The sequence below is a fragment of the Phodopus roborovskii genome, unplaced genomic scaffold (genome assembly GCF_943737965.1).
Source record: "Phodopus roborovskii unplaced genomic scaffold, PHOROB, whole genome shotgun sequence".
NCBI lineage: Eukaryota > Metazoa > Chordata > Mammalia > Rodentia > Cricetidae > Phodopus > Phodopus roborovskii.
In genome coordinates, this window is record NW_026126517.1 from 47,836,276 (window position 1) to 47,858,452 (window position 22,177).

Genomic DNA, 22,177 nt, shown 5'->3' on the forward strand with positions numbered 1-22,177 from the left:
AATAAAGCTTCAGTTTATAGTTTTAGCAAAACTGGATGTCCTTTTTGCCCCTCTCTATATATAACACAAGGGAATACCACACACACACACACACACACACACACACACACACACACACACACACAAAAGAGCAGAGAGAGGAAGCTTCTAGTCTTTGCTGAGAAATACAAATCAGAATCAAATGTAGAAGACAGTATCAGAACATATGCCTTTCATTTACAAACCTGTTCTTATTATACACACACTTTATCAGAAGTCTCTAATTTTTCTAATTCTATTCAAGTTATAGCTCAAAATACATGAAACTCACATTTGAAAATTATTAAAAATGTTCCAGTTTTGATGTTTCATTTCATGCAACAAAAAGATCTACAAAATTTTCATCTTAAATTTCAAAGAAATTTGCTGATTTATATTTCTTTGTATTTGGTAACTTCAGTTCCTTTCATATCAAATATAATGTACTTATGATGTCTTTTATGACAAAAGAGCTATATCCACTTTGATTCATAAATTACTGCTAAATAAAGAATGATGGTTATCATACAAAGTGAGGAAACTAAGGTAAACAGAACAAATGAGAGGAAAACATACATATTTACTTGTACTTGAAGACTCTGAAGCTTCAGCTTCCTTTCAAGGAAAATGAGGCCTCACATTAGAGGCCAAGTTTGTTTTTAGGGATAATCTCTGTACACAGATTTTTGGGAATAAAAAAGACTTTTACCTGATAAAACAGGACATGGCGATGCATGCCTTTAATCCCAACACTGAGGTCCAGGCCAGCCTGGTATACAGAGCAAGTTCCAAGATAGCCAGTACTATATAGAGAAACTCTGTCTTGAAAATCCCCAAAAGAAAGAAACAAATAAAAAGATAATTTCCCCCAAACACCATAAAAAAGACATCTTACAAATAAAGATGATAAATAAAACTCTAAACAACTTCATTGTTCACACACTAGTGCAAGTTCAAGTGCATCCTAAAAGAAACACTTTACAGTCTGTGGCTTTCAGAGCCCCTGGCAATGTTCTAACTTTGCTTTTGGTATCTCATCCATGGCCTGCAAAACACAGATGTAGAGCTACAGACCAGCAGTTGTGCCAGTCTCGAGTTCAGATCAAAGCACAACTGATGTGGTCAGGGAGTTTATTAGCTCCAGATGTGGGGAAACAGCCAGCCAGTTCCACAAAAAGAGCAAGTCTTTCCTTGTTACAATCAGTATTGGCCACAAATTAAAACCAGACTGCTTATGTCATCTGATCACCTGTACACAGATGCCAGTTTTTTTTTAAAATTCTAGTTAATGATACATTTAAATCTCAAGCATGATTCTGTAGCACAACAGACAATCTTAAAATTAAGAAACAGAAGCACTTATGCTTTAAGATGATTAAAATCTACCAGGAGTCAAACTACTTTAAAGATGTTAGAGAAAGGAACAACTACGTTATTTTAAGATGTTCTACTTAATTTCTAGACAGGAATTTGCTTAGAATTCCAGCTTTGGTTTCAAAAAGTCAGGCACAGCCAGCTATTGCAGAGGTGCTATTTTGCAATATATTAAGGTGTTAATGCACAGATAGTCCTAACTCAGAGCACAACTGAAACAAAACCCACATTTCTTTCCTATCATCATTAAGTCTGGTTGAAGAGAAAAAACTCTTACCAATATCTTGAATGTTCTCATCCCACACACCCCAGGGTAACTTTAAAGAAAGACAGCACAGCACACTTCAAGGATATCTACAACAGTGACTATGCAGTTACACTCAGAATGTTTTAGTTTACACAACCAACTGGAGCCAAGTTGCCAAAGACTGAATCCTCCCCATCTTGGGTGATTTAGTTGAGACATATGAATGGCCCTCAAATTTTGGGCAGAGAACTCCTGAGCTCTAGAGGGTGACAATGTGAACTGCATGTCTTTTCTGCACACTCTTTTAGTAATTGACATTGGAAATAGCCCTGCCTGCACAACAAGCATAACGAGTCTGGTAACTACTGAGAAAAGATGCAAAGCAAATAAATCAGAAGCTTTATCTAAAAAGAAAAATAGATCCATAGTCTAATGGCTGTATTTTTAATAGCTCAAATGACTTTTTGGATGTGTAACTATTAAGTAAGGGACCTTTACTATGTATCATGCAATACAGCAGCCATTATTCAGTGGTCACCTGAGATGCAGAATTTTACATTTTATTTTCTCAAACTACCACACAAGTTCAGACTACTTTGAAGAAAGCATTTTGAAATCTTACATACTCCAAGTCTATGGAAAAAGCAACCCAAATTCTCAAAACATTTTGAAAACTGTCATCTAATTAGGAATAAAGAAACATGGATGGCTGGATGTGTAGCTTGTGGTAGAGCACCTGCCTAGAATGCCTGAGGCCTGGGGTTGGATCAACACTTCCAGAATGCAGAAACATTTTTTTCTGAACATTCTATGTGTAGACTTTAATTGGCTTCTTTGTCAAGATGGTTTTAATAACAGTTCTCTTTAAGTTTTAATCAATATCATTAAAAAACTATGTATGTATGTATGTATGTATGTATGTATGTATGTATGTATGTATGTATGTATGTATATGCTAACATGGACCACTAATATGTGAACAGTCTAGGCTAGTAAAAGAAATTATCTTCAGTACAATTCACGGCAACTTCAAGAAATAGTAAATAAAAAGAAAATCACTTAGCTAATTTATCTTATCATCACAGTTCTAAAATAAAAACATATTCAGAAAGAACCATGTGAATTATTTCATGGCATATGCAATGATACTATACAGTAAACAAATACAAATTTTACAAAAATCTAGCTGAACACTTAAAATCTGAAACAGAAAAAAGAAAGTTCAGATCAATGGAAAAAGGAAATCCCAAACTAACTGAAACCTTGTATTTAAAAACAAAACAAAAAAACCCCAAAACCAAAAAAAAAAAAAAAAAAAAAAAAAAAAAAAAAAAATCAAGTCCTTGGGTGTATAAAGTTAAAACATACACATTTACAAGCCAGCACTCCAGGACTAAGGACAAAAGTGAGGTAATTCTTGGGCAAATTTGCTTTTTAATTAAGTCATTGCTGGTTGCTTTTATTAAGTTAAAACACAATAGTGTACAACAGAGTAATTTCTATTGAATTTTTAAAAAGAGGTTGTTAAAGAATAAATTAAAAATTTGGTATTAAAAATTATGTTCTAGCAAGTGCCAGACAGTAGAGGACTTATGACGGCTCTGAAAATAATTTCCTACATAGTCTTCTAACTACTTTGTACCCAGTATTTGTAAGCATATGGATCTATGTGTACACTAGGATACAAACAAACAAACAAACCAACCTTCAATTGATTTGTGAAAACTGAAATTCAGGTCTTTCTATCTTGTTTGTTTCCTCTCTAATCAAAGTTAAACACAACCTCAAAGGAAATTACATAAAAATGTTAAGCTCAATTTATAAGAGGCAGTTAATTGGATTTGACAATATTTTAATGCTTTCAGTATTTTAAGATAACATTAAAATGGTAACTTTTGCCATAAACTCCAATCTGTCACTAGAGTTGTTAATGATAATTTCATGCTTTAGTAGCAATGATTTAGAGACTCCAACAAAGATGCATAGGCACTGACCCCACAGGCACCACCAAACAGAGTGAACTAAGTGCAGGGCCACAAGTCAGCTCCACCTAAAGCCCTCTTCAAGTGGGAGAAATAGGCTTAGTTCTGTAGGCTTCCCCTCACTTTTCACCAAATCTCCAGGGGCATGTTTAGACTGTAAAAACTTCTCTCTTGAGGACAGCTGGTACTCACAGTTTTCTGTGCAAAGTATCTTGAGATCAACTGCTGGTTCGTTTTGGAACAAGCACTTTAATATTACTATTTTAACTGTGTAGAAATTTTCTCCAAATTAAATGAGGCAATCTTGAAAATTAACTTTAACGTCATTGAATATTTTATTAGTCTTATAAATGCAATTTTTTTCAAATAATGATTTTTTTCTTCAGAAAATGGCATTTCTGAGGAACACCTTGGGCCTTACTTTCTGGCGCAGCATGCTGAACAGTGTGCATCACCTTTCAGTCATCTACATGAAAAAAAGACAACTTCCTTGAATTCATATATTATAGACACAGCCTCCACAGATTTATGCAAATGTTTTTATCATTCAATGTCTTATTCAGAGACTTTTTGCATGACTTCATGCTTCCTATCATAATACTGTTACACTTAATACACTAAACATGCTATGTCCACAGATGGTCTACACATTTGAATTCATTGTACTTTCTTCTCCCACAGTAGCTAACATGAACCAACCCCCCTCCCCCAAAGAACAAAACTTCGATTCTATATACTTTCACATTTCTTGGGGGGAGGGTGTGCTTTTAACAATGATCATTAAAAAGATTCATTTCAGCCGTGCGCTGGTGGTGCATGCCTTTAATCCCAGCACTCAGGAGGCAGAGGCAGGCAGATCTCTGTGAGTTCGAGGCCAGCCTGGTCTACAGAGCTAGTTCCAGAACAGGCTCCAAAGCAACACAGAGAAACCCTGTCTTGGGGAAAAAAAAAAAAAAAAAATCACTTCAAAAGTTAAGTCATAACAATTCACAATATAATTTGAGTTCATTGCTATTCAAATTCTTACAAAGAAAAAATTATGTGGGCACAGAAAGGCTAAACCAATTTTTAATGTAATGAATTATAATAGAAAAAGGAACCATTTAAAACACCTATTAACAATTAACAGGTGTCTTATTAAAAAACTGAAAATTGCTGCTTGACTTGGCTGAAGATATATGTCAGTGGCGAAGTGTTTGCTACCTATTTGTGAGGCTTGGGTTCTATCCCCAGCCATACATAGAGACACAGAGACAGAGACACAGATGTACACACATGCACACAAAGCCTGACAAGCCATACCCATAAGAATGGAGACAATTAGCATTATGATCAGGTATTCACAATTTATCTGTGCTTTTCCCAGTTACATTTACTATACAGTACAGACTCTTTTAGCACAAGCAGTAACAAGAACTGATTTAGTTCACTGCCAAGACAAATTTATTTGTAGGATGTTATTTATATCTTCCAAACTTGGAGGTGGAATTAGGTTCAAATTCAGAGCTTATGATCTAGGTAGGGTTTGAACAATTACTCCATGCCTCTGAATATCACTGTTCTTATTTATGAAAAGAGGCTCACAGCAAGTAGATGAAAATAGCTTTCTGACTTAAAGGAGTCAGACACAGTTTTCCACATGGTTCATGGCCTAGAGTGGCCTTTGCAATAGTGTTGGCTTCTGGTTTTTTCTTACCCAGATATCATCCAAAGAAGTTCATCTTTCAAAATGTGATTCCAGCTTGAGTTTAAAACTTAACTTTTGTCTGGTCTCTCATTGAGAAAAATACCTAGAAAGTTTGATGTATCTTTGGTTCAAGGCATCTTGAACCAATTAACCAACTAAATAATTTTAATAATAAATTAACAAAAGAAGCCACTCAGATTACAGACAGACAGAAATGCCAGTCTTAATGTTCTTGCAAGACTTTTTACAATTTTGCTTAAAGAACATCACTTGTGTCAGTAAGAGGACTGAATGCAGGCTAAATTCTTAAAATGAAGCTACGGAAGTTTACTTGATTATTTTTTTAAAATTCTAAAAGGCATAATGTTCAAAAGAAGTTCTATTTCCCCAACTTATCATAAAGATTAATACTTTACAGTGCACTGCATAATATAGTAAACAAGTTACATAGGACATCTGTTTTTAAACAGTGGGAAAACAAGAGTTAAATATGTTTGTTATGTTCCCAACAATATAATACTAATCACACAAGGCTCTCCATCTCTGGTTAATCTCACTTTTCCTAGCATTTGACTTAATGATCTTAAGCCTTTAAGGTACACGGAACAAAGCTGAAAACTTTAAACAAATTCTGGAAAAAACATGTTTTAGAGCAGAACTAAGCACTCTCTCAGAGCACCTGCCATGCTGTGCTAACAATAAAACCAATGGGAAGTTACTAGCATTTAAAATATTAATGTCCAATATATCATCAAGTCAGTAAAATGGAGCTAAAGAATAACCTCAACCTTAACCCATTCACCACCAAAATTCCATTCAGTATACTTGAACATTTCATTTTAGAATAAAAATATTAATAAAGTTTTTACTTTTTGCATGAAAGTTTGGTAGGCTGACAGTTCCAAATGATGATGATGACAACTTATTCATACACTCTTTAAATAGCATAATTTCACTTCGTAATATTCTTACTGATGGAAACTCAAGTTATTAGAGAAGAATTATATGTAAAACAGTAAAATGTATAGGCTCTCACAACACAGGACTGAGAACGCATGACTGCTTTATATATTTTTTCAAGGACATGTAAATCACTTTTGACCTATGTTAGGTACAGTACTATCAATTTTCAACTACATATCTTTATCAAACCAGATATGCCATGCACCATAACCCTTGTAAATGCTTTATAATATCAAAAGTATCCCATCACCCATCTCAGTGTAGAACAAAGAGGAAGGCTGTGCTAGGGTATCTGAGCTACAGTCTCATGCTCCAGGGCTCTTTTGGGATGCGAACTTACTGAATTTGTATGTGTGCATGCTCACATAGCTGCTTGTCACCTTTAAACAACAGACTATTTTACTTGGAACTGCACAAAAAAGAAAAATATTTTTATATTTGAAAGGCAGCTGGCAAAGAAATTATTAGAGAGAAAGTAATTTCACATACTCACTTAAATCCACCTCTCATATTCTCCAAAGGTCTTGAGTACAGGAAGCTTGAACACATACTTTCAATGAGCTTAAATATTTTTTGGCCTTGACTGTCATCTACTTAAAAACACTTATTCAAAAACCCACAATTAATCCACTGCACAGATCCAAAAAGCACCAAAGCAGCCGACAGATGAAAAAGCCCTCCTACCAATTCTCAGGGGTCTTCTAACAGCACATGCTATTTTCAATCGGCAAAAGGAAAGCGTGAACATATCCAACTTTATACTATTTTAGGAAAATGTAATTAGTTTCTCAAAACTTGTAATACATTTAAAATGCCTTTCTCCAAAACCACTCAAGCTACAACAAACAAACTTTTCATAAAAAGTGAGAATTAAAACAATGCCGAGGTGCCTACTAAGCGGGCATTAAGGAATGCTTTGTATGCACACCACATATTTCACAACAGTAACTCCCAATTTCTTAGGATACTTTTTATAATATACCAAATTCCTATGGCTTTTAAAGATACAGTTTCAGAAATACTAAGTAGTTAACAGAAAAGTCATTTAGCAATACAGAAAACTTTTTAAAATACCTAAAAATGGGCTATAAATTGACCAGGAATATGTTATTTGGAAATGTAGAAATGGATTTTTAAAAATAGTGATTTATGTTACGAATCTGCACAGGGTCAAAATTCTACTATGATTGGAAGCAGATGGTATCCCAGGAAAGCCAGGCTTTGGACCTGAAACTCCAAACAGGAAACACGGCCCTCACTAGCTGACTGCTTCCCTAATCATTCCCAGAGCCTCATACTTGTTCTTTTTATGAATACTCAAGATGACTTTCATCTTTCCCATCCATTTACAAAGCATCACACAATACTCAATATGTTTACGTCCTTATGTATAAATTATGTTTATAATACATGAAAATGTAAAAAAATGTACTTTTAAACTTACGCTGAGAGATACTAATACTAGAACTAAAAAGAACTCATATTCAAGTTTATTTTCTATACTTAATTTAAAAATAAAAAGCAGCAACTACTGAGCTGCCAGAAGTCACGATTCCAAGTAACTTTTGAAGATACGACATTACTGATACAAATAAATACACAAATTAATTTATAGTTAAAGAATTAAAAAAAAAACCACAGGTTTTACTAAATTGCAACTAAACTGAACCACTTTCTATTAAGCAAGTGAGTAAGGCCCTGTATATAGAAAGAAAAAAAGCTTACCGTTTTTCCATTGTAGTAATACATCAAAGAATTGCTGCCCATTCCAGGGACAGGATAAGCACAATACATGTTGATTTTGAAAATGTTATTTGCAGCTGACTACACAGCTCCTCTCCAAGACATATATCCACACAAGCAGTACAAGTCCTTAGTACTATGCATTCACACATGGAACTACTCAAAAGGAACTTATGCAAAATAGGACCGAACCAACTCACAGAGCATACAGGGAGGGTTTATGCTGTAATCAACCTCTTTCAGTTTCCACCAAGTCCTCGAATTGGTGGAGGATACCAAATAGACAAACTTCTGGGGTGCTAAATTAAATATCCAAGACACACTCTAAATAAAAATATATTGTATTCTAAAGGTAAAGTTACACACACACACACACACACACACACACACACACACAGAGAGACAGACAGAGAGAGAGAGAGAGAGAGAGAGAGAGAGAGAGAGAGAGAGAGAGCAATCTTCTACTAATCTGTTCTTAGTTTGAATTAAATTAGAGCACTTGTGAAAGAATGCCTTGCTTGCTACACCTCCAGCAACATTACCATCTGGCATGGTCTAAAGTTGCTTTCAACTCTGATAAACACACGATCAAGCAATCGGGAACTGGAAACACTGAATCATGTGGGACTAGGAGGATGCAGACAGTTAAGCCTTGTACAGAATCACTTCCTGGAGAAAGTGGACCATCGTTTAAGAACCACTTCACTGGCTAGAACATACTGTGTTTTAGAGATTTTTGTTGTTTGTTTTGTTACACTGTGAAAAATGTTTTTAAAAACTGGAAATTATCTTAAAAGTAAGTTACCTGTGCTCAAAATGATATTCTTAAAAAGGAAAAGTTAAGTAATACAGATTTTTATTTATAAAGTTCCTTGGATTTCTCATTTACAACACTAATGAAAAGTTTACAAAAGAATGTAGCATCTGGAACATCTAGGATGTAGTAACGATTTGGTGATGGAATATGAAAAAATGTTTGTTTTAATGTAAAGAATAAAAGACTAGTGAGTGTAGAGATAAAACATGCATTCTAGGTAATAAACTAAATATGGTTTACTAGAAAAGTCTTCTTATTCCCATAGAATAATTATATACTTGTGTTAAAAGCCACATTTCTTATCTCAGATTTTTCTAGAACATAATAAATATTATGAAGCCAAAAAATCTGAAACTTTTTCCTCTAAAACAGACATATTTACAATTTAAAGAGTCTTGTAGTTTACCATTTTGTATAGTTTCTAGCCCAGGAAAATAAAATAACAATCTTTATTTTCCTTATTTCCCTGGTCAAACCATCTTTGTATTTTTTCTTCCCTCTGTGCTTCAAAGATAACAACCAGACTATGCAAAGGGACACATCACTTTTTAAAAAGACACTCTTCACAAGACAGAAAACCACTGAAATATTCTAGGAATAGTCTGTAAGAGACAAAAGGCAAAACCCAAACCAATCTAACAAACAAAAACTCCAAACAAACACCATTCTTAGAAAACACACTGAGTCACAGTAATAAAACAGCACCAGGCAATAAGGCTAACAAACACAGGATTCAAAAGCTGACAGCACTGGCCAACAATGTGTGCTTCCCACTCTCCCCAGATAGAGGAAGGCCTAGCAGCAGCTGCAAAAGAACATCACTGCAGCAGCTATTAAATGCCAGTCTGCAGAGCAAGCACAGCCAACTTCCTCCCTCCTGAGAGACCACAAAGGCATGCTTCAGCCCTTGGAGAACTGCATGAAAAGCTTTGATTTACAGTTAAAATTGCCATGTCTTAAAACCTTTTAAGTATATTTTAGTCTTTCATAGACAAGTTGTTCTATTTTGACAAAATAACTGAAAAAAAATTAATCATCTAAGATAATATTTCTCTTTTCTATTAACTACTAAAAAACCAAAAACTCACCTTTCAATAGCAAACATAGGGGAACAACAAGAGGGAAGCAGTAATACAATGACAACATTCAGTATTTTCCTTTTTACCTGGGATCACTTTTATAATGGGTAAGAAAGGAGAAGCTTGCAGGGGTTAAGCCAAATGGGAGAAAGCAATTGCTAGCTGGTAAAATAAGCAGTATAATGTAATCCTCTAAGTAACCATGACTATTACAACACAATGAAACATTTAGAATTTCCTTCCCAGTTTTTATTTTAGAGGCAATAATCTGTGGAAAAAACAAGTGCATCAACAACAACAAAAATTCAAAGTAAAACCAAATAAACTTTGTGTGTGTGTGTGTGTGTGTGTGTGTGTGAAGCTATAAAATTAACAACTGTTTAAGATTTGCTGTTCAGCTAAAATGTAGAAGGAAGGAGAGATGCTCAGCAGATATGAGCACTGGCTGCTCTTTCAGAGGACTAGTTTCCATTCCCAGCACCCATAACCGCCTTGTAGCTCTAGTCCTAGGGAATCCAATACTCTCTTGTCCTCCTGGGACACCAGACACACATGTGGTGTACAGATACACATGAAGGAAAAACACCCATATACATAAAAGTAAACAATTTCTAAAATGATTTAGTCTCTCACCCACCCCATGTAGACCTCCTCTCCCTCAGTACATCAGTCAGTCACAGTATACACACTAAATACAAAGGATGTTCAGCAACTCAACAAATCACACCTGGATATGTCGATATAATATTGTTAATAGTTCTTCCTGAAAACTATAAAATCATTGAGAAAATTAATATGAATTTGTATAATTTCCCCCCAAATTCTACCTGCCTGCTACAGCCAGGGTTTCTAGGTTTGCTATTCTCAAGTGCCATCTTCTGGAAATGTACCTTACCCAAGGAAAACTGAAGCTGGTTAATATGGACAGTTATTTTCTTTATCACAATTATCAATTATCTTCCATGACAAGTTTTTTTTTTCTCTTCTAGAAAACAATAAAACAACAACAACAACAAAGCCTACCAACAAAATCCCCAATCTACGAAACAGCTGCAGCTCCTTTCCCTGGGCTACTCATTTTACAGGCAATGCTTCGAGCTGATCAAGTGCTGCTCGAGTCAAAGCAGTTGTTTAATCTTTGCTTTTTTTTTTTTTTTTAAAGGATTGTGTCAATCTTGTGACTCAGTCTGACAAAACAAGTCAGCTGGAGATTTTCAAACCTGACTTCAGGCAGGCCTATGGCCTGCACAGGAGCTCTGAACTATTAGGCATTCTTCATTCTCACTGGTTTCCATCCACAATGCTGCAGGAGTACTTATGTCTGATCTGACTTAATATCCACATCATTTAGTCTAACAAGCTAAAATAACACATGTGTTATCACAAGATGGGAATCACTGAGCATGCAGGCCAAGAGATGAGTGAAATGCCAGAGACCCTGAAGACACTGACTTGGAGCCACACAGCTTTGATCAGAAAACCCGGGATTCCTGGCTTAAGATTTATAGCCTTTCACCAATTTTTCAAAAATTTTACATTACTATTACAATAATCATGAGGCAGAGACCTAAACTAGGAAAGTAAATGCTTTACTTCTTTCCAGAATATTCTTGAAAAAAATAGTCTCAATTAAGTCAACTAAGCTAAGGACTTTCCTGGAAACTTTCAAACTCCAGGCTGCTACAAAATACAAAAGTGCCTTTGTTCTTTTTCACTTTCTTTGACTGAAAAATATATCATCCTTAGAGAGACAGACAAAACTAATTCTAATTATCTGTTTTACATTTTCTAGCCTTTTATTTGTTCATTTTTATTCCTTATATTTGGATTGAGGCAAGGGTCTTTGTTTCAATAAAAATTCTTGCTTAGTGGTAATAATTTTAAAGACTATCTCTGAACAACTGACAAGTGCTTCACACTTATAATACTCAGGAGTAAAGGCTTTACTTTGCCATACTTACCAAAAGAAATCATAACGATCCTAAAACATGCCTTATTTCTTAGTTCTAAACTGTGCTGACCACTCTTAATAAGAGCCAGATAATACTTCATTTTTTAATACATATCTGAGAAAGTTGTAATAAACAGAGAAGGGGATGACGAACATGTCAATGCTGCCTTTACAATATGGGGGGAAAAATCAAGGGGCTGCAGAGATGGCTCAGTAGTTAGAGGAGTATTTGCTGCTCTTCCAGAGGTCCCAGGACCTACATGACAGATCACAGGCCTCTGTAACTCTAGTTCCTGGGGATCTGACACCCTCTTCTGGCCTCCATAGACACTGTATACACATTACAGACATACATGCAGACAAAATACCCACAAGTAAATCTTTTTTAAAAAATTTAACAAACATTATCTAATAATGAGTCACCAGAATAAGTGGTATGTCACTATAACAATGACAACTGTCCCCTACATAGTTGATAGAATGGGTTAAGCTACTTGGTCTAGATTTTACATCAGATAGTTATGCACAAGAGCATTACATTCTCCCTGCCAGAGATCAAAACAGGTTGTTTATGTCTCACAGAACTAACATGTGATGCAAAAAAGCACTGGTTTCAGCTCTGCATTCTATTCAAATGTTTCTTCCAAATACAGGCATCCATCAAATTATGCTGAAGATTTTCTAGCAATTTCATTATTAATAAATCCTTTCATGAGCTCATATCTGCTGTAATATCAGCACTCAAGAGGCAGAGACAGGAAGATTATCATGATTTTTAGGCCAGCTTGGGCTACATAGTGAGACCTTATCTCAAAAATCAAAAACAAACAAACAAACAAAAAACAGCCAACCCACCTACTACTTGGATGTTTTATTATCTATTGCATGCCCAAACTCTAAATTTCAAAGTTTTTTGATTTAAGTACTTTTCTATTTAGTCACACCGAGTATTTTTCTGCATTTAAAACAACACTAAAGCAATTTCCACCAGGGCTTCTGATTAGAAGAGGAGCGCAGTCCTTGCTGCAACAGCACATACAATAAAACAGGAAGGACAGAGAAGATCATCATGGCCCCTATGCTGGTCGATACACATATTCATGGAGCCAGACAAAGCTTATATTTGACTCAACTGTCAAAAGGAAAGAAATACAAAGCAGTAAGGTGTTGCTATGCTGAAGTAAACCACTCATGTATGGGAGATATGTGAAAATTTTCATTGGTGGTGTGTCTTATTTCCTTCTAGAGAGCTCCATAACTGTTAGGTATTCTGAAATATTTCAGACCTTGTCATACACTTTCTGAAGCCCAGAGTTGTTACAGTTGACGTCCAGTGTCCACAGCAACCTTAGATTTTATGTTCACAATCACATCTACTGAAAAGCCTAAAGCTTTACACGAAATGAAGGCTAGAACCAGGAAAGGACCCCCAAAATCTCATTACAACTCCCAAGCTTAAGATAAGGATCCAAAAGCTTTGAACTCTAATATGTACTGACAAATGAAGCATTTGTGGCTATTGCCTGAATAATGTGCTCATTTAAAGCAATCATCTGTCTTAAAAGCTATGGAGTATCTAGAACAATGGTAATAACAACAAAGGCTGGCAGGTTATCAATAGTCAAAAACTCTGACCCAACTTTGGCATTAATTACTCAATAACAATTTTGACATCTTAACAATGTGCATTTATACATAGGTCAGACACTTAGATTAATTTGGCCCCTCTGGAAAGTGAAAGACTTGTGGACAAATCCTTGAAATAACTATAGTCTCCTCTATGGAGAGGGCAGTGGGTAACAGCTGACAGGAGAGCCAGTCAAAGGAGTAGGCTGTGGTTCCTACATCATCTTTTAACAAAAATCCAGGGCCTGTAACATGCTTCTTTGTACGTTCTGGCTGGAAAATTTATTAGAGCAGTAAAGGGGACTATGAAATGGATTATAAACAAAAATAGCTGCAATGAGCAGATAGCCCAAGAACTCACAGGATAAAAACCAGGCCAACACCACTACGTTAACTTTAGAGTGTGACCTGGAGGCTATCTACTTCCCTAACCTTGAAAGATTCAATCTGGGTTACTATTGCTAAACTTGGATAAAGAGTGTATGACTTCAAAACATCTATTTTCTAACACTAGGACTTCATGATGGAAATGAAATGCATGTCTCCTAGTTTTCATGTATCTAAACTCAGAGTCTATGCTCACAAGAATAGAAATAACATTGGGAAACTGTGTCAACCAAAAGATATTTATTTTTCTAATGAAAAACTGGAGCTCTTCACACCCCCATCTTCAAAAATTTATAAGCTTTAAGCATAGTTAATGTTCTATAATGTAAGCACTAAAACATGGTTACAGTTTTCCTTCTCTGGAGATAATTCAGATAATCTTTTGTAGTTCAGACTACCTTCATATCAATTAAGCAAAGTATAGGAGGCAAAGACAGCTATAGCCATACTGCTAATCACATGGGTTTATTAATCATCCATTAGCAACTGGAAGCAGAAAAAAAAAAACCAGCATGACCCATATTCCTGCTTTATAAAGTGACCAAGGTAAAGAATAAATTGAATAAGCTACAAAGAAAATTACAGGAGAGAAGGAAAGGTTGGTTGGGTGTTGTGTTGCCATTTTATATAGGATAGCCAATAGATATCCCCACTGATCAGAGAGAAAACTAGCTATGCAGGTACAAAGGAGGGGAGTCTAGCAGAAAGAATAATAAGTAAACAGAAGAATCTGAGGCTGGACTGAGGGAGGGGATGATAGCAGAAGAGGATCTGAGAGGGAAGAAAGAGATGGGTCGTGAGGGTCTGGTAAGCCACTGTAAGGACTCTGGCTTAATACTGATAAGAAAAGTCACTGCAAGATTTGAAGTGGAGGAATGATATGATCTGACCTAAACTGTTCAGTATTCTCCCTTCATGAAAGGAACTGCTGAAGGAAAACTCCAAGACTAGCTGGGGAGATGTTGCAGTAGTCTGACAAAGATGACAGTAAAACAGGTGCTGACAGATGGTTAAATTCTTGAGGGTGCTTTACTATGAGAAATACAGTATAGGAAGACCAGATGCTACACTTGTATCCCATGAAATTACAACTTTTTTTCTCCTTAGGGGGAAAAAAAAAAAAATCTGTTTCTTTTTTCTCTGTTTCTACTCTACTGCTGTTTTATGAGAAAGTCTTTTTTTCTTCCTTCCTTCTCCTTTTTTTAAAAATTTTTTCTTCTTTTTTTTTTTTTTTTTAATTTTTCAAGACAGGGTTTCCTCTGTGTAACAGTCCTGGATGTCCTGGAACTCACTCTGTAGACCAGGCTGGCCTTGAACTCCCAGAGATCCACCTGCCTCTGCCTCCCTAGTGCTGGGATTAAAGGTGTGTGCCAACCAGCTGGTCCTTACATTTCTAATGATGTCAATCCTGAATCGATACAGAGTTGATGCTGGTGGCTGAATAAACTTTTCAGCTGTAATATACTCTTTATTTTGTGTATAATTTAACAGCATATTTTAGAAAACATGGAAACAAAGTTCTTTACTTACATAAAGAAAGCAAGTTGGCATATTGTTCACTGTTTGAACAACCAGAGAAGGAATCCGAGAAGTACTGTTTACAGCAGGAAATCAACAAGTGTTCCTTTTTAAACAAGGAAGGTAACAACTACACAGACATTATTTCCACCCCAATTGGCTGAAATAATTTCCTGGGTAGTATACTTTATGACTGGAGGGCAATTACTCAACAGGAAAATATGAAAAGTTAGTTCTCTTCACAGGCAGAAGATAATTCTTACCTTTTAACTATAATCACCTTGAAGACAGGTCCATGTTTACCTTATATTTAAATCCCTAATGCCTAAGAGAGTTCATTACTTACTGCAAGTATTCAGAACACTCTCAATGACTTTAACAGAGGGGACTCACTTGGATCTAAGAGCAAAGAATTGCTAATTCTCAAATTGCTGTCCTTCTTGAGGACTGATTAGATACCCATAGCCTTGATTTTTTGAAAATCTTACCTATCTTTAATGATGCTGGGAGAAACAGCTGCTTCTGATTTCAAAAAGTACTAAATAAAAAAACCTCAAGTACAAGTCAAAATGAGCTTTTACTTACTAGTCAAAGATTTCAAAGTAAAAAAGGGAACTATGTAAGAACCATAAAAAAAAATTCACCTATATTCATAAAGATTAACATTGAGAAAATGATTGTTTTTGTAGAGAATGAATTTTCAAGACATGAAATACTATCTTAGTTTTCAGTGACGCCTTCATGTTAAATGGTACCTAAATGAGTACACGTTCCACGGTTATACTTACATAGAAAACAGATTACGGCAAACTTTGTTTTACCACAAAGTTGGGCTAGGACTTGAGTGTACACACACATCTACAATATCATTAGGATCATTACCTAATGTAACACTTAAATACCAGATAAGAAGTGTTGGTTCACTTGACTATACTACTGGGAACATTTTTGAATATGGCAAATAATATTGGAGAATATCTGACTGTACAATAAAATCTGCTCAGCATCCAGGGCCTTGATGACAAAGGGGCTACACTTGCATTCTTTGACTTAATGCCAGTGACAAGGTGAGTGACCCAAATCTGATATACCAGCTATTTTATAGTTTTATTGGAACACAACTATGTCTGTTCACTTATGTATCACTTGTAGCTACTTTGAATGCTATTAACACAGCAGTGTCACCCTCCCACCCCCATTATTTACTATACAACCTCTTTGTAGAAAAAGTTGAGCCTGGCATGGTGGTGTAAGCCTTTAATCCCAGCACTCAAGAGTCAAGCAGAACTCTGTGAGTTTGAGGCCAGGCTAGGCTACCCAGTGACACCTGTCCCCAAAACCAAAAACCCTTGATACAGTACACTAAGGAAGAATATAGAAGTATAACCCTGAGCTCTTAATCCTCCTCTTCCTATCTCCATCTCTCCAGATTTGGGATTATAGACATGTGCTACTATGCCAAGCCAGAACCAAATTGTTTTTTGAAAACTAATAAAATACTGGCAACACTACAGATATATTGGGTTAGATGCTAAAACAAATACAGTTTAAAAAGTCAAAATTTTTATCTGTCAGTAGTTTAAAATTTTTGAAATCTGTTTCACAACTATACATGTGGGAGAAATCAGAAACAATGTAAGAACTTGCAATGTTCTTAAAATATTGAAAGATTACACACAAAGGAACAAATAACTTTCCAAGTACAATCAGTGTTAGCTGAACAAAGGTAGGGAGTTGTGACAAGGTCATAGTGGTTAGTGACACAGGACAGAAACCCATTCCCAGTATACAGAGTGAATTCCAGGAAAGCCAGGGCTACAAAGAGAAACCCTGTCTCAAAAAAGCCAAACCCAAACAACACCCTATCATTCACACAGATACAATTCTAACGCCATTTCAACAGTAGGAACCATCAACATCAAAAGTGGTTTCTCTTTCATACTGAAATTTGTAAGTTAGATCTATCCCTCATAGATCCAACTGTGCAGACAGAGAATAAACTGGCCACTTTGGAAATTTTGTACTGGAGCAGTCTTCAATCAGAAATATCCTCTATAACAGGAGGAAATAAGAATCTCTTGCACATCCAGTTGCCATATTCCCCCAATGTATGCTTGCCCAAGGAACTAATAAGCAAATATCCTGTTCAATCCATTTAAGAGCTACAGAGCTCATTTGTGAAATTATATTGAAGCTGATACTGGCTTGTAAAAATGGTTTATTCCTCATTAGGCAATTGCCTATGACAATGTTCCCTTAGCTTCCTGGTAATCCCTATGGAGAGAGAGAGTCCTTTGGGAGAATGCCAGTTGCTACTTGCATTCAGAGATAAACTGAAAGTGGCTCTTTATAGTTCTAAACCCTGAAGGTGATCTCACTAGACCAGAGAGCTAACCATTTTGTATTTAACTTTCTCAAGTTAATTTCTACCTACCCTAGCTGCTTGTCATCTCTCCTCTATAGTTTAGATGTGTCAGGACTTAATATTCTGTCTCTTTGTAGTTCTTAGTCTTACATATTACATAGCAATGCTCCAACATTATGCATGGGTACAGAAGCTTGTGTGGTTTGGGGCACTTCAGAATCTCTCCAACTATCTTGAGATGTCCATACACTTTCATATTTAATGTTAACTCAAAATTCACATTAATTAAAAAAAAATGTAGGCTGAAATGTTACTAGGAGGCAATGTGCTTGCCTACCACACATTAGAATGGAGCCCTAGGTTTGAACCTCAAACACTGGAAAAAGAAAATAACAATTTCTAACTAGGATTACTAATTCTTTTTGTTGTTATTTAAGGATATATCGTTCTACATATACCTTTGGCTGACCTGGCACTCACTATGTAATGCAGGCTGGTCTCAATGCACAGCTATCTTCCTGTCTCAGTTTCCTTAATGCTGGGCTAAAAGGTGTGAGCCAGCATGCACAACTATAATTACCATGCTCATCTAGTAACATGGCTGACATGGGTTTTTACACTGAAAACTGAATAAATCCTGTACCTCTAACAAAGTAACACTGAAGCTGAAGAGATGCTACTGACTGCATCTCTCTTTGTAAATTAAAGAAAGGTTGCAGGGGTAAAAGCTGTCTCAATCCCTACCCCAATGTCTCAAGGTTCTTTCTTACTTTTTATCTTAGCAATGATCTGATAGAGGAAAACTAGGTGTACATATCAAAGGGAAAGGAAACCATTGCCATGCTGGAGTACGACACACAACCTTTGAACTCTGCATAGTTCTAACAGACTCCTATCACTACAAGCCAGGACCCTGGAAATCTGTACCCATAGCAGACATCCCCAAGATCACGTGTACTCAATAGTGCTCCTTTGCTCCTACTATGATGAATGCTACAGTAAAATTACAAAAGTTGAACCTACCATAGAACCTAAGAATGTTTTGCTTTTAAATTTAGGCAAAACATTTGTTTTTTTAATTTTTGTGCTTTTTTACCTGCTGGTCTATTTGAAATCTGAAAATTTGGTTGAGTTTTGGAAGTATGATACTCATTATTCAAATAACCATAAAATAAAATATACACACTCCATGTTCATTTTTGTATCCACTTCTTTTACAAATCACAGTATCAAAAACTGCATATTCATTATAAGCAGTCAAACAGAAAACAATTTTCTTTCTTTATTCTGTTTTTTTGTTTTGTTTTTCGAGACAGGGTTTCTCTGTATTGCTTTGGAACATGTTCTGGAACTCGATCTGTAGACCAGGCTGACCTCAAATTCACAGAGATCTACCTGCCTCTGCCTTCTGAGTGCTGGGATTAAAGGCGTGCACCATCAACACCGACTGGCTATTCTGTTTTATTTAAACAGTCTTGCTATAGAGCTTAGGCTGGCCAAGAATATATAGCAACCCTCCCACTTCACACAGATCCCAAGTGCTGAGATTATAGACACATACACCACCATGCTCATTGCTATATATAAACATCTATACGTGTGTACTGTTTGAGACAGGGTTTCACTATACAGCCGTGGTTGGCCAGGAACTCCCTAGGAAAACCAAGCTGGCGTGGAACTCACAGATCTGACTATCCCTGATTCCGAGTTCAGGATTACAGGTGTGTACCAAAGGTGCTAGAAAAATATACTTAGTAAGTTTGGCTTACAAAATTTCTTAATCATTATCAAAAGTTCATCAAAAAGCAGTAGTATTTCCTTTCCTGAACATAAAATACAGAGAACTATCTCAAAGGAGTAAATGCTGTTATAATTAAAAATGTAAGGACAAAGGCGTCTGCAAAGTCTTTTTCAAGGCTCCTTTGTCCATTTTGCTCATTTGTTTAAAAATGAAGTAACTATGTAACATGGACCATTATCTTATTGCATATTGCAAATGTTAGCTCAAGAAAAAAATGTGGCAGACTTTCACTTTCTAATCTTTTTTTAAAAGAAGCATGGGTCTACTAATATTAATATGTAAATTAACTTTTATTATTTTCATAGAATTATAGTAATAAATTACAATAAATCATGTTCCATGTTTCAGCAGTTCTTTATACCTGAGTATGATTTGTTACCTACTTACCTATCTACCTATTCTTGCACAGCACACAACTGTTAAAATGTAAATCATACAGCTATTTTTAGCTGCTGCTGAAATTCCTGTCTTCAGGAATAATGATTTGAGGCATTGTTCATTTTGTTTATCAAGCAGCTACTCAGCCTCTAGTGGGCCCAAGTGCTTATGCAAGCGAAAGCTTTTAGGATGCTTGCTGCAGCAATTCAGCCTTCCAGGTAGGCAGACTGCAGGGTCAGAGCACAGCTGCCCTATGCTTCTCAAAACTCAGGCCCATCTGGAATTGAGTTTCAGAGATTTTAATTCGACTTTTCAAGTATCACACAGAAGAGAGGGGGTAGGGTGGTGTAGGGTGGGACACAGAAGAGAAGGAATGCAAACAACCAAAAGATGATTTCTCTACTTTATCCTTGACAAGAAATAAAAAGCCAGGCCCATGTTGCCCCTTCTAGATTGCAACTTGTCAAGCAGGATATTCCATTCAGTCCAAACTCAGATGAGCTGTGACTCATCTGGCAGCACCTGCGCCCATGTGTTAAGTATTGCCCAATAAAAGCCCAACATCCATTTACACAACAAAGAGTGTACCCTTCAAGGCACAGGGCCTCAATCTAACAGCTTCACTGCCCATTTGTTCTACACACAGAGAAAAGACCTTTCCCTTCTTCTCACCAGAGGATTTTTAAACTGTGGGTGGATTTATAATGTAAGTTCATTTACAAATACTTCTATTGCTTCAAAGAATAAGTATATTAACAGCACAAACACTCCTACAGTATTAGGTTACTACAGCCATTAATGATTGTTTTACCAACCTCTCCCAATCTCCTACATCAAAGCTCTTTATTCTCAAAGGATACATTTTTGAGCAAGGAGGGATCAACAAACTAGTTGTGTAAAAGCTTTCCTGATGCTATACTGAAGTTGGGAAAGGCTTAATGAAGGCTTTAAAACCCACAAGGGCTTCACAATGAACATCTGACTTGGTGATTTATGCATATTAATAACCTCAGTCCTACTGAGGCAAGCTGAGCCGAACATGTACTCCGAATCTTAATGTCTTCAGCTCCATTGGGATTATTACAAATGTAAATTTCTAAGATTCTCAGCTATTAATCTCTGTCTGTCCTCCTGTTCAGTAACATAATGACTAATTAAACATCAAAAGACCTGCACAGGAGATCTTTTTTGACAGCTACAGGCCTAGTCTTCTTCCCAAGAGGGGAATTCAAATGACAGGGACAGGGAGTGACAGCACATGAGTAAGCTACAAATCACTGCACAGAAAACGAAAAGCCAACATAAGTGTGGATTTATCTCAATCAATGATTTTGTTAAGCAGTGAACAGTCACTATGTAAAGTATGCCCAATGGCACCAATCGAATCCATCCTTGTAGCAAGTAAATATTAAATACTTGACATCTATTTATTTAACATCAAGTTAAAAAAAAAAAAGTACTTACAGAAGAAGGCAGGCCAGGAGGCACCTTTCTGACTTTCTTTGCTTGCAAAGGATCTGCATATGGAAAACAAAATGTATCATTAGCATTTACATTATAACAAAAGAAGAAGAAGAAAAAAAGTTCAAGTGCCATGCATCATCCAGCCATCCACTGTGTTGCCATCTTTCCCACCCTGCTGCACCTTCCCACCACGATTTCTATTTTTTCTAATGTTGCTTGTTAAGAAGGGGAATACAAGAATGGCAGCACTGGCTCTTCTACTAAGTTTGGGATGGTAAGAGTAAACAAGAAAGAAAACACAACAGTAGAACAAACAAATAAGGAGAAGGAACACGTCTTAAGAGCCTGCTTAAGTCTAAGTACTCCACACATGTGTCAGACAACTGGAAACAAACTCCGTGCAACAGGTCTCCCTAACAAAGAAAAAAACTACATAATAACAACAACAACAACAACAATAACAACAACAATAAAGCTTAGGCTTAAAAGCATATTTTAAAAACATAGTATCTAATAGCAGATGCTGTAATACAACTTATGCTAAAAATTTGAAATGAAGTTGAAGGAATGAAAAACTAAGGTTATAATAACATTAAGACATGCTCCATATGCTATGTAATACAGCCAATATATACGCCTAGTATTATAGGCATTCGCTCTGGTAATGTGTGAGTAAAACTGAAATTTTAGCACTACAGTATAATTTGGACTTTTATTAAAAGTTTGCACACCTTTTCAGGAAATGAACACAGAGAATATATATCTCTAATTTTATTT

At 36.0% G+C, this 22,177-nt stretch overlaps 1 protein-coding gene across 7 annotated transcripts in view; it reads right to left on the minus strand.

Annotated features, from left to right (window-relative positions):
* The window catches only part of Tcf12 (transcription factor 12), a 238,031-nt gene that overhangs the window by 40,156 nt on the left and 175,698 nt on the right, over positions 1-22,177 (minus strand). For all 7 annotated transcript variants that reach the window (XM_051197923.1, XM_051197922.1, XM_051197921.1 and 4 more), the window contains one exon: positions 21,401-21,453. In XM_051197923.1, the coding sequence (XP_051053880.1) occupies positions 21,401-21,453 (53 nt within the window). The remainder of the gene's footprint in view (positions 1-21,400; positions 21,454-22,177) is intronic.